We start from the raw sequence: 12,582 nt of genomic DNA, 5'->3' as shown, positions 1-12,582 counted from the left end.
GGTATAATCAGTCCTGTTCTGTAGTATTTTATAGAAGTAATGAGTCAGAATATTTAGAATCTTGTTAGGGAACTACGCTTGATGGAAGATGAATAGGCCACCTTGTTTCATGTACTCCATTTGGTTTTCCTGTTGCTCCTGTCTTTGCTACTGGCAGCAGTGCCCGGACAAATGCTGTGCTCAAAGCAGAACTCAGTGCTAAGAACTACCTCCTCACACAGTCTTCACTGCACAGGCAAAAAGGAGAAACACCGCCCCTAGCTTCTCAGCACTACCTAATAAAGGGTCTTCTAGGCAACCTTCTTAATTCTGGATCCTTTCCTTTCTCACATATTCAAATTCACAGCGGGAAGAACTGGGGAAACCAATCCCTTCTGCTAAGTGGCTTGTATGGGGTGACTGATACGCTGGAAATTTTACAATAACTACATAAAGGGGGGGGATTTTGTAAGCAAACTACGTCTAGTCCCATCCCTTCTTGTGATGGTGTAATGAAGAATATGGCAATTTCTGAGGTCTTGAGTATAAAATCTTTTATTTTTTTTAAAGATTTTATTTATTTATTTGACAGAGACACAGGGAGAGAGGGAACACAAGCAGGGGGAGTGGGAGAGAAGCAGGCTTCCCGCTGAGCAGAGAGCCCGATGCGGGGCTCAATCCCAGGACCCTAGGATCATGACCTGAGCCGAAGGCAGAGACGTAACGACTGAGCCACCCAGGCGCCTCCATGAGTATAAAATCTTTTAAAAATTATAGCATGTCCCACAAAATGCGGCTCTTCGTTATCACATGATTCTAGGCTTGAGGGTCCAAACGCCTTATATTATTTGAATATTCCCCATTTTGTTAGCAGGTGGAGGTCTCATCCTACCTGTCCATAACCAGTAAAGGACAGAAGCTGAGTCCTTTCAATATGCTTTGGAAAGCATCTGACACAATTAGGCATTAATCTTTACCAACAGCGCTTAAAGGCACACTTTCTGGAACCAGATAGCTGGATTCAAATCCTGACTCCATCACATTAGTCCTGTAATCTGAGAAATGGGGTCAAGTAGGAGTTCCAACATCACAGAACCGGGGTGAAAATCAATCCTGTAAGGAAGTTACTCCCCTTCCGGACGGTCTCTGCCCATCTGCGGCGTACGGTCTGCACCACAGCCTGAGCTGCATGGGCCTAAGCCCCGCCCCCTGCCCGTCCCCACCACGCGCAAGCGCAGCCTGGCTCCGCCGGCGACCCTGCCCAGGCTTGCGTGCTGGTCGTCGGCGGGAGACTGGGTCTCGCGATGTGCGTGTGCGTGTGCGTGCGCGATCCTTGCGAGCTCGCGCACGCCTCCCCTCGCAATACTGGGCTGTGGCGGCCTCTTCCTCTTGCGTTTGGGGCAGGACCCTGAGCGGTGGCCGCGGCGAGAGCTGAGCCCAGCGTCCGCTTCGCCGCCACCGCCCTCGCTGCCTGCCCGTCTGACTTGGGCTCTTCGCTCAGTGCCGAGGCGACAGGCTGGGAAGGGAGCGGCGCCGGCGTGAGGTTCCCAGCTGATGGGCAACCCCTGGGCGCGCTGAGGGGCCGGGCTACCAGCGGCTGAGGTAGGTGGGCGCGCGGGGGTTTGTCAGTCTGGCTCCGAGCAGAGTCGGGGCGGCGGGAGCTCGTGGAGAAGGCGAGGAGGCGGCGAGAAAGGGGGCCCAGCCTGCCGGTGCGAAGAGGTCTCCGACCCACGTCTGAGGAGGGGCTCTGGCCCAGCCCGCAGCGAGAGGAGGGGCCCCGGACGTAGCCTGCTCGTCCCTCGGCGTGGAGCCATTATTGGGGGGAAAATGCCTCCTGCGGCGGCGGGGGGGGGAGGGGTCACCTTTTCTTTTCTTTGAGAGGTCAAAATTAGCAGTCCTCCCTGTCCCCCGTTAAATAAAAGCCTGCCGGCTTCGAGATGGACGTCTAGATGGAGTGGTCTGTGGACTTCTGCAGCTTGCAGAACTCCCAAGTGCACGGATAGCGGGCTATGAATTTTGTTGGTTGGAGGGTATACGACTCTTTCTCTGGTGTGGGCGTGTATCTTCTGCAAAGTTGTTATTGTTAATGCATTAATAATCGCTTTTGGTTACAACAGGTAATACATTTCTAAACGCCTCTTGTCAAATAAGGATTCTGGCACGGGGGAAACTGCGCCGTGGGGCACAATTAAGGGGTAGAAAGAAGACAAAGAAGGCCGTTATTTATGATCTGTCTTGGTATCAAAACTTTCCGTGGTGGGACAGGATGCATGGCTTTTGGCATTTGTTTTGGCCCTCGCTGAATAGACTTTCTGAGTGATGTGGGTCACAAATGGACTTTCATTTAGAATTATAAAAATATATATGATTCTGTATAATCGTTGTAACCCAAATGACCTAAAATAAATCTCTCAGAATTAGGTGATGTTTGATCTTCGGAAGAGAACAGAACTTGGGATTTCTTGAAAGAAAGATATTCTCCATGTTTAGAAAGCTTCAGGAATGCTTTGTGAAGTTACTAAAAATAGTTGTAGTTCTTTATGTTGGCAGTAATGAGTACCACATTCAAGAAAAGGGAAAAGAATTATAAAGAACGGCTCATCCAGGGACTTTCGTGTTTAAATACAGTAAAACAGCTTCAAGAATAGCAAGTTTTCGTGTGTGCCTTTTTTTTTCCCTTAAAGATTCATTTATTTATTTTAGGGGGGCGGGGGGAGGGGCAGAGGGAGAGAATCCCAAGCGGACTCCCCGCTGAGTTTGGAGCCGGACGCGGGGGCTCAGTCCCACGACCCAAGCGGAAATCAACAGTCTCAACCGACTGAGCTTCCCAGGCGCCCCAGTGTGTGCTTTAAAAGTTCTAATTTAGTCATAGTTAAAATATATAGAAGCTCCTAGTTGACTCCCGTATATTCAGTGAACCATTTTTAAAGGTAATTAACCTTTGATAGGCTACACATTGTGTTATGTAACTCTTGGCTTTCATTCAGTCCAAACTTTATAGAAATGTATTCATTCTGACTCTCTTTAAGAAATGTGGCCTGCATACTTTCACTGAACTCTGTACTATATTATGGGAAGAGTCTTAACAAGGAAGAACAGTATGCTGCCAAGCCCTGAAGTAGGAGACATTATTAAGTGTAGGATTAATTAATGCTTGTATATATAAATACTGCTTACAAACATATATATCGTGTGTGTGTGTGTGTGTGTGTGTGTGTGTGTGTATGATGATGCACAAAAGGATCTAATGCTGTTGATTCCCATCTTAAGAGGTTGAAATCCCAAAGTAGAAAGGATGGGTTTTAGCTCTTTCCTTTTTAGTTAACTACATCAGTAACTGTCATAGTAGATTAATTTCTTTTCCAACTTTTTTTTTTTAAAGAGAGAGCTCAGGCTGTGGGTGAGCAGAGTGGGGGAGAGGCAGAGAGAGAGAGAGAATCTTAAGCAGGTTCCACACCCAACTTGAAGCCCCGCATGGGGCTCTATCTCACGAACCTAAGATCATGACCCTTTCGAAATCAAGAGTGGGACACTTAACCAACAGAGCCACCCAGGTGCCCCTCTTTTCTAGCTTCTTAATCAGTTATTGAGTAAGTAGAATACTGTACTGATTTTTTGACGGTAGCAGGGAAGAAAAACAGAACGTATAGAAGATGTGACCTTAGAAATGTTCTTTAGGTCAGTGTCTCATTGTTTGTCCATTGGAATAAACAACTTTACTCCTGTTTTGTGTCCTAGTGCTTAGAACAGTGTTTTGCATGGACTTGGCTCTCAATAAATGTGAGCCGTGTCAGAAGTAAATTAACATAATACAAACCAAATCCCTAAATTCCTGGAGAAGATTAAAGGAATTGGTGAAAGGTGCCTTTCTTTCTTTCTTTTTTTTTTTTAATTACAGGTCTACTTTTTAAATAGTGTATTTTTTTTTTTCAGTGTTTGTTGGTGTCTGAGTAGAAGATACTGGCCATCTTGCCTTTAAGAGCCTAACGTAATGTAAGCTGGCTCTGTATCCTGAGCGCTAATATATGGTGAATGTTCTGACAAATTAAGAGGAAGTAAAGTTAAGGGAAGTAAGGTCCAGAGGAAAGGTTTTGGTAAATTAATGATAGGAACTTAAAAGGCATGAAATGTAAAGCACTGAAATAGACTGTAGGAAGAAACATTTTCTTCCTTTACTGTCAGTGCTGGTTGTGGAAGGAAACTTGTACCTTTCTACCTCGTTTTACTAGAGCTTTCCTTGCAGCAGGGTGATTTCTGAATGATAAAATTGAAAAGGGGGTAACTTTTTCTCTTAAAGTCTTCTCAGAGGTCTGTGTTTCTCTTTGTTTTTGCATGTGGTCTCTAGTCCAACTTTATTGGCAATAAACTAGTATTTTGATTCCTGTCTAATTCCTGTTTATATGTCTCAATTAGTTTATAACTTGAAGGGGAAAGGAATGTGGTTAGTCCCTTCACAGATTCCAACGTTAGCTTTTCTTCAATTTGGAAAACAAATCTGTTTGACTTTGTAGGTATTATCAACAGAAAGATTTTGTGGATATTTGGAGACGTATGAGCAAAAGAGGTGAATAAAAAACAGGAATATTTTATTTTTTATTTTTTAAAGATTTTATTTATTTATTTGAGAGAGAGAATGAGATAGAGAGCATGAGAAGGGGGAGGGTCAGAGGGAGAAGCAGACTCCCTGCTGAGCAGGGAGCCTGATGTGGGACTCGATCCCGGGACTCCAGGATCATGACCTGAGCCGAAGGCAGTGGCTTAACCAACTGAGCCACCCAGGCGCCCCAAAAACAGGAATATTTTAAAGTGGGTCTTATGTTTTCATTTTAGTATAGCTAGGTCATTCTCATAGTAGGGGGTGAGTTTTGCCCCACACCCCCACCTGCCCCCATGCCCCCCGCCAGAGAATATTTGGCAATGTATGGGGAAACTTTAGGTTGTCAAATTGGGAGGGAGAAGAGAGTGTGGTTACTGACATCTAGTGGGTAGAGGCTAGGGATGCTCCTAAGCATCTTAAAATACACAGGACACCCTCTCCCCCCAAAGAATTATCTGATTTAAATGACAGTGCTATTATTGAGAAACCCTGATGTAGTTGTGTATTATGCTGAAATTGTTGGTTCTGATATCAGATTACCTGAATTCCTATTTGGCTTTACCATTTCCTAATGTGTGACCTTGCAAATTGGTAAAAATCCCTCCTTTCTGTAAAATACGGCTAATAATAGTATGTTCCTCATAGAGTTGTGTGGATTAAATCAGATAATGTGCAAAGTGCCAAGCTTATTACCTGGCACATAGAAAATGTTCAAAAACTGTTAACTTTCAGCTAATATTACTACATTTGGAACACATCTTGATCTGTCTTTATTTTTGAGCTGAAATTAGAATTTGAGCTGGTGAAGTGATAATAACATTTCTTATTATATCCTTGGGGATTGAGCAAAGAATTACTCCTTTTAATATTTGTGTTAACTCACTTAAATTGTTTTATGTTCTCAAGTCTGTAAGGCTTCTGCCATAAACAAATAGCTTATCATTGTAGATATTCTTCCTTTATAGTTAAGACTTTAAGCCAGCTGGCGAATAGCTCTGTATCTGTTGATTTTCAGGAAATATTTAGTAATTTAACAAATTCAATTCTGTGACTTGATTCCCATTTCCTTTTGCCTTTATAACTGAGGTTTTGGTGCAATTTTACATGTATGGTGTGTGTAGGCAAACATTAACAGCTTAGGGGCTAGATCTTACTATATACCTGTGACTCTTTTTCTAAATCTGAATTGGAACTCATATCTTTATTTTTCTTACCTTATTGGAATATAATACTTTAGTTTCACTACACTCATTTTCTGGGGCACCTGGGGGGCTCAGTCAGTTAAACATCTGCCTTTGGCTTGGGCATTGATCCCGGGGTCCTGGGATTGAACCCAGCATCGGGCTCCCTGCTCAGCCGGGAGTCTACCTCTCCCTCCTCCTTCCCAGCTCATGCTCTCTCTCACTCTCTCTCTCTAATAAATAAGTAAAATCTTTAAAAAAAAAATAAACTCATTTTCTGTGTGTCTAAATGATACGGCTGTTCAGTGCTGACCTGTTATGGTAGTGGTTGTAATATATACTTTATAAAGAAAAAAAAATCACGGGGATGTTTTCACAGACAGAACAGAGACTGGACTCTTTGTTAATTAGTCAGTCACAGGGCTCTTTTAAGGGAAGAAGATTCACACATATTTATGATCAGGAAGAAATTGCACATTCAGCTTTTTGTCTTGATAATCATACTTCAAAATAGAAGTATTTTATTATGATTGTTACCTATATTTTTGTAGTGTAATTCTCAATTGTATAAGTGTTGGTTCATTTTAGCTAATGGAAACCTTTGTTCACCCTTTATGAATACTTCCTCCTGTGTGGATAGTTTGGATTAAAAGTTTTTGTTTTTTGGGGTTTTTTATAGATTAGTTAATTTAAAGGGGTTCAGTACCTTGAGAGATTGTGTTCTTAGCTTGGCACATTCCGTGTTTTGTAAAGTGTAGCATACACTGAGGATCCTTTTTTTTTTCCCTTTTTTTTAAAGATTTGTTTATTTTAGCAAGCCAGCGAGATCGAGAGCACATGCGCGAGGGGGGAAGGGGCAGAGGGAAAGAATCTTCAAGCAGACTCCCTGCTAAGCGCGGTGCTTGAAGCAGGGCTCTATCTCATGACCCTTGAGATCATGTCCTGACCCTTGAGATCATGTCCTGAGCTGAAACTAAGAGTCGGATGCTTAACTGAGGGAGCCACCCAGGTGCCCCAACACTGAGGATTCTATCAATAATAAGTTATAATAAGGAGGAAGTGTCCACCTTGTGGCAACTATGGCCAGATCACATGTGTATATGTGAGAAATAAAAGGCCAAAAGAAGACATTCTAAGAATGTTAGGCAAATGGAAAAAAAAAAAAAAAAGAATAATGTTAATAGAGTTCTTGTGTTTGTTGTTACCCTTTTAGGGTTTCATAATCTAGAAGAAAAGAACCTATAAAATGTAACAGATTTAGGGGCGCCTGGGTGGCTCAGTCGTTAAGCATCTGCCTTCGGAAGCTCAGGTCATGATCTCAGGGTCCTGGGATCGAGTCCCACATCGGGCTTCCTGCTCGGCAGGAGGCCTGCTTCTCCCTCTCCCACTCCCCCTGCTTATGTTCCCTCTCTCGCTGTGTCTCTCTCTGTCAAATAAATAAATAAAATCTTTTTAAAAAAATGTAATAGATTTATTCTCTAATTATCCACTTTTCCTTTTCCTAAGCAGTGAACATTATGGCTACTAATGCAGTATTATAGTTGAGTTATCTTGTGTGACTTATGTCCATACCCTTGGTTAAGTTGAGGAAAACAAGTATCTTTGAATCCGCTGATGTGTGTTTGTTTATAAGTGGTCTGGAGTCCTGCCTGTCGGCCTAATTTTAGGTAGCCTGCATAGTTTTTGGAAGACAGACTATTTTCCCACTGAATACTGTTATACAGGTATATATTTGTATATGTGTATTTATGCATATTTGTCATTTATTTTTGGTAGAAAATGATGCATCCTGTTGCCAGCAGTAATCCGGCTTTCTGTGGGCCTGGCAAGCCTTCCTGCCTCAATGAAGATGCGATGAGAGCTGCTGATCAGTTTGACATATATTCCTCCCAGCAAAGCAAATATAGCCACACAGTCAGCCACAAACCAATGGCTTGTCAGAGGCAAGACCCATTAAATGAAACACACTTGCAGACTACAAGTGGCAGAAGTCTAGAGATAAAAGATGAACTAAAGAAAAAGAAAAATCTCAACCGATCCGGTAAACGTGGCCGACCTTCAGGAACCACCAAATCCGCAGGATACCGTACCAGCACAGGCCGACCCCTGGGAACCACCAAAGCAGCTGGATTTAAGACAAGTCCAGGCAGACCTTTGGGTACGACCAAAGCTGCGGGATACAAAGTCAGCCCAGGGAGACCTCCAGGTAGCATTAAAGCTCTATCCCGTCTTGCCGATCTTGGTTATGGCTGTGGCACCGCTGCTTTTCCTTACCCTATGATGCATGGCAGAGCAGTTCATGGGGTAGAGGAAACCAGCAGCGAAGTCAAGCCACCCAATGAGTGAGTGAGGCAGGAAAGGAGGGCCAGGTTTAGAAGGAATATTGTGAATAATCCCAAAGCTTCTGGTTTTATTTTGACATACATGATACTATGGCCTGGGCTTTCCAAATTTGTTTTCCCGTTTGATTTGTTTTCCTGCCTTTGCTTAGAAACTGCCATATGCTGACAGATGCACTCAGGGCATGAGCAGTGGCATTGTATTTGTATATAGGTTCAAATGTAATACCTAACTAAATCATTTTTGCTTTTTCTTTAGAGTTCTGGTTGTGTCTCATATTTCATTACTCCTTTTGGGCCATTTTAAATAGATGCTTTATGTGCTAAACAACTGAAACCATTATACCTGTTAGTTTGTGAAGTAAGCCTACAATATAATAAAGATAATATCCAAGGTATTTTTAACTGATGGAACAAAGCAAACTAATGATTCAGGATTACTTGAGGTAATGGCTGTGAGTTTTTGTAACACTTATTTTCATGAGACAGGACACAGATATTTGTATGCTTTGGCATTTACATAGACTTCAGATGTTAAAAATCTTTTAATGGTCTAGGTTTAAGCAGCAGAAGCTTATTTATTTTATTTTATTGATTTACATGGTATTAATTGATTTAACCATCATTCCTAAAAGAATTCTTTAGTGTTTGCCTTTCAACAATGATACGTTGTGTATTTTTTAATTGCCTAAGAGCATATATACCAAACACTACAAACAATTCATATTTACACAAAAATTGAACTTTTTAATGAAAACTGCACATTACATTTCTGGTGAAATATGCATTCTGAGAATAGCATACATAATATAATAGAAAAAGAAACATTCTTAAGGTCTGCATGTAGCTGTAGTCACTACATTTTGCCTTTCATATATTTAGTTTTAAAGCATTATACTTACAACATTTATTAATGTTGTTCATTTATTCAAAATTTTATTAGTTTTTTTCCTGAGAAATTGTCCCATTGCATTAGCACTTACGGTGGTTTCAGGTTTATATCTACCAAAGGACACAAATTGAATGGTAGAGTCTAAAACTGGTATAAACAAAATGCAATTGTCTGTCAGAACCCAAATATTAAGAAACATATAGGAATCCATCTATGCATGAATCATGTAAAAATATGTTGATTAGTTTAATTAAACATCTAATTGTGGCTCCAGTGAGACCACTTCATCCAAAAGAAAATTTTTTCCAACAGTGTTTGCTTCAGAAGCAAGATAGAAAAGAAAAAGTATTGGGTAGATGTGTATGGTAGGGACAGAGAGAAATCACTCTTCTCCCCTTTCTGAAAGGAATAGTCTTCGTTAATATACATTTTATTTATTCTGAGTTTGTTCTAAATAAAATAAACTATTACAAACTTTGGATTTGAAAAAAATTCCACTCAAATTGTGGAATTTTAAATGCCTTTGAGATTATAGTGTAGATTTGCAGGACCCAAAAACTTTTAAAATAATTAGAATTTTAAAAGGGAGCACATTGTGTTATTTGGGCTTGCTCTCAGTTAATGCAAACTCTCGTTATTGCAAATGGATGTCATGTTTCGTACCGTTTCATCAGGAAAAAAGCAGCAAGCCTTCAGGCGTTCCAGTGATGCCTGACACAATGAGCTGGACTTAATGCTGCTCTTTATAGTAGGAGGTGTTGCATTGTATGTGGGGACTGTGTGCACTGGCATCTAAGACAGTGAGTGACCTCAACAATTTCAGCTTTGCACAAACCATAGAAAACAATATTGGATGACTATATAATAAGTTGTAACATTCTGGCAGCTAAATTGTTACAAGGGTTTCTCCTTACAGAAGCTTAAGACATAAAACTTTGAATAATTTACTCAGAACAGTATAACTTCTGACACACACAAATGCTTACATCTTTATTCATATGTTTATCCAGTTTTGATATGTATCTGTCATTTAGCTGTTTCTCAAGGTGATGTTCAGCAGTTGGCTACTTAAAAATCCTCTTTTGAGTTCCTAAAAATAGCTGTTTAATTAAATGTTCTACCGTAGGATAATGTATATCACCGTTAAGGATTTGGTTGCCTCTTGTTTTATACTGTGTCCATTTGACAGTTCCCTTTAAGTTTATTTTCATTCCTGATTTTGTTGTACATACCCTTCCCTTTCTCTCTTGCCTTTGCTTCATTCATTCATTGCCCTGCCTCTTTCCCATCCTTCAGCACATCTACTCAGTGGTGCTGTGCTGTGTGTCAGAAGATAAAGCAGGTGTATTATTGTATAATGAATTTTGTATACATGTTAATGAAATGATGAAATCAACTAAAGGAATTCTGTTCATAACAGTGTTTATTAATATCAGGAGGCAAATGGCTACAGTTGTGAATGGTTAACATTGTTTAGAAAGCTGAATTTTCTGTTCATGTAAGCATTTACCTGGAGTAATTAGATCTGTATGGTGGTGAGCATCTCCTGATTCCACTTTTCTCCTTGTGAACAGTTTATTGGTGCCATGCTGAAGAGAAAGACATCTAAGTGATAACATGAAGTCTTAAAATATAAACTATTTTTACTTCTCTATAAAGACTACATTGTGCATCTTTTGTAACACTGTCTCTTGTCATGGTAAACACTGAAATAGCATGTTAAACAATTGCCTATACTTAATATAATCAGTTGGGGAAAACTGGCCTTTTCCTCCAACTGTGTGATTGTTCCTTGAAAGGTAAATTGCTAATTTTATATTGTATAATTCTGTTCTTCATAAAATAGGTTTCACTATTCTATATTAAAACTGTTGGTCAGAAAATGATCTGCTATTCAAGTAAGTTTGCTTTACTTTTTTTCTTTGAAAACTATTTTAACATGCCTTATTTATTATCATATTAACAAATAAGCAGCTAATACAGATGAAATTTTCATTTTTTGACAGATATAACCTTGCATAACTAATCTTTAGTATGGGATGATTTTGATACTATCTTTGGAGTTTTGCACTGGATATTAAATACTGGCATAATGTATTGGAAGAAAATAAGTATCTGATTAATTTTTAATATTTGGGGACATTTTTAAAAATCAGTGTTCAATTAGACTAAAATATTCTTTATATTTTTTATTTACTTTTTAAAGAAAACATCTGTTAAAGTAATAAAAGTAATCTTCATTCCAAACTGATGTTTGTGTGAATTTACATGTATATTTTCATGATGTAATAGAGTTTCTTTGAGTTAAGGAGGAAAAAACAATTATCTGGATCCATTTATTAGGTTAAAGGTGATCCAGCCAGTGTAAGAAAAACTAGTGTATGGGCTAAAGAAAAAAAAACCTTCTCCTTTATATTCTAAGAAGCTTTAAAAAAATAATTCAGGGGATGTCGGCGATACCTGCTGCTCTTGTCGGTCATTGTCTCTGATATGCAGTGAAATTTTATGATCCCTTTATGATATAAAAATTCACAACAGTTAAAAACATTTTTTTCCTTGGACATAAAATATTTAGATGCTATTATATTTTTGTTTTTATTATGGCTTACCTATATGCTATTAAACTCTAGGATGTATCTAAATCTTTCCTTTGCTTTTCCCTCCCCCTCCTCCAAAGTAGGTAAATCTGTATGCTCACATACAATGTATTTAATTTTTGGAAATTTTAATGCTATAGTAAATCAAGTGTGTGATTTATAGTAATCAGACCACTTTGATTCTTTAAGTTTCACAGTTTCCTTTTTCCACAGATAATTACAGAGAAAATAATTACCAATTAACTGATACAAGCACGCTGTCCTCTGCTGTAAAAAGTCTGAATAGATACTGTGTATGTTTTTATGTCCATGAACTTGAGCTACTCGTGTGCAATTATGTGTATGGGAATGGAGTAGTGTTCATGATTTGTATCTACATCATCATATGGATGTATATTTATTAATAAAGTCATTACTTTAAAACCAACTATGTTTACTGCTTTATTTTCTTAGCACAATATTTGTGAAGTAGAGGAATGGTAAGTAGTAAATCTTTATCATGACTGGATCTCGTATTTTCCTGGCTGTGCTTTTTGAAATCTGCCCCTCTGTACTTTTGTTTTTCTCAAAATAGTAATATTTGTATATCTGTAATTTAAAATCCTAACTTTTTTTTTTGAAGATTTTTTTATTGTTATGTTAATCCCCATACATTACATCATTAGTTTTAGATATAGTGTTCCATGATTCATTGTTTGTGCATAACACCCAGTGCTCCATGCAGAACGTGCCCTCCTCAATACCCATCACCAGGCTAACCCATCCTCCCACCCCCTCCCCTCTAGAACCCTCAGTTTGTTTTTCAGAGTCCATCATCTCTCATAGTTCATCTACCCCTCCGATTTCCCCCCTTCATTCTTCCCCTCCTGCTATCTTCTTCTTCTTTTTTTTTTTTCCTTAACATATATTGCATTATTTGTTTCAGAGGTACAGATCTGAGATTCAACAGTCTTGCACAATTCACAGCGCTTACCAGAGCACATACCCTCCCCAGTGT

The 12,582-nt window shown here is 39.5% G+C and overlaps 1 protein-coding gene across 1 annotated transcript; it reads left to right on the top strand.

The window, feature by feature from the left end:
- Positions 1-1,245: 1,245 nt before the first annotated feature.
- C2H5orf24 (chromosome 2 C5orf24 homolog) lies at positions 1,246-12,012 on the top strand. The gene is made up of 2 exons (XM_036084307.2): positions 1,246-1,581; positions 7,534-12,012. The coding sequence occupies exon 2, from the start codon at positions 7,537-7,539 to the stop codon at positions 8,101-8,103; it is 567 nt and encodes a 188-aa protein (XP_035940200.1). The 5' UTR covers positions 1,246-1,581; positions 7,534-7,536; the 3' UTR covers positions 8,104-12,012.
- The last annotated feature ends 570 nt before the right edge of the window (positions 12,013-12,582 follow it).

The sequence above is a fragment of the Halichoerus grypus genome, chromosome 2 (assembly GCF_964656455.1).
Source record: "Halichoerus grypus chromosome 2, mHalGry1.hap1.1, whole genome shotgun sequence".
Taxonomy (NCBI): Eukaryota; Metazoa; Chordata; class Mammalia; order Carnivora; family Phocidae; genus Halichoerus; species Halichoerus grypus.
Note: the sequence above shows the minus strand (reverse complement) of the source record. Positions and strands in the feature narration are given on the sequence as shown.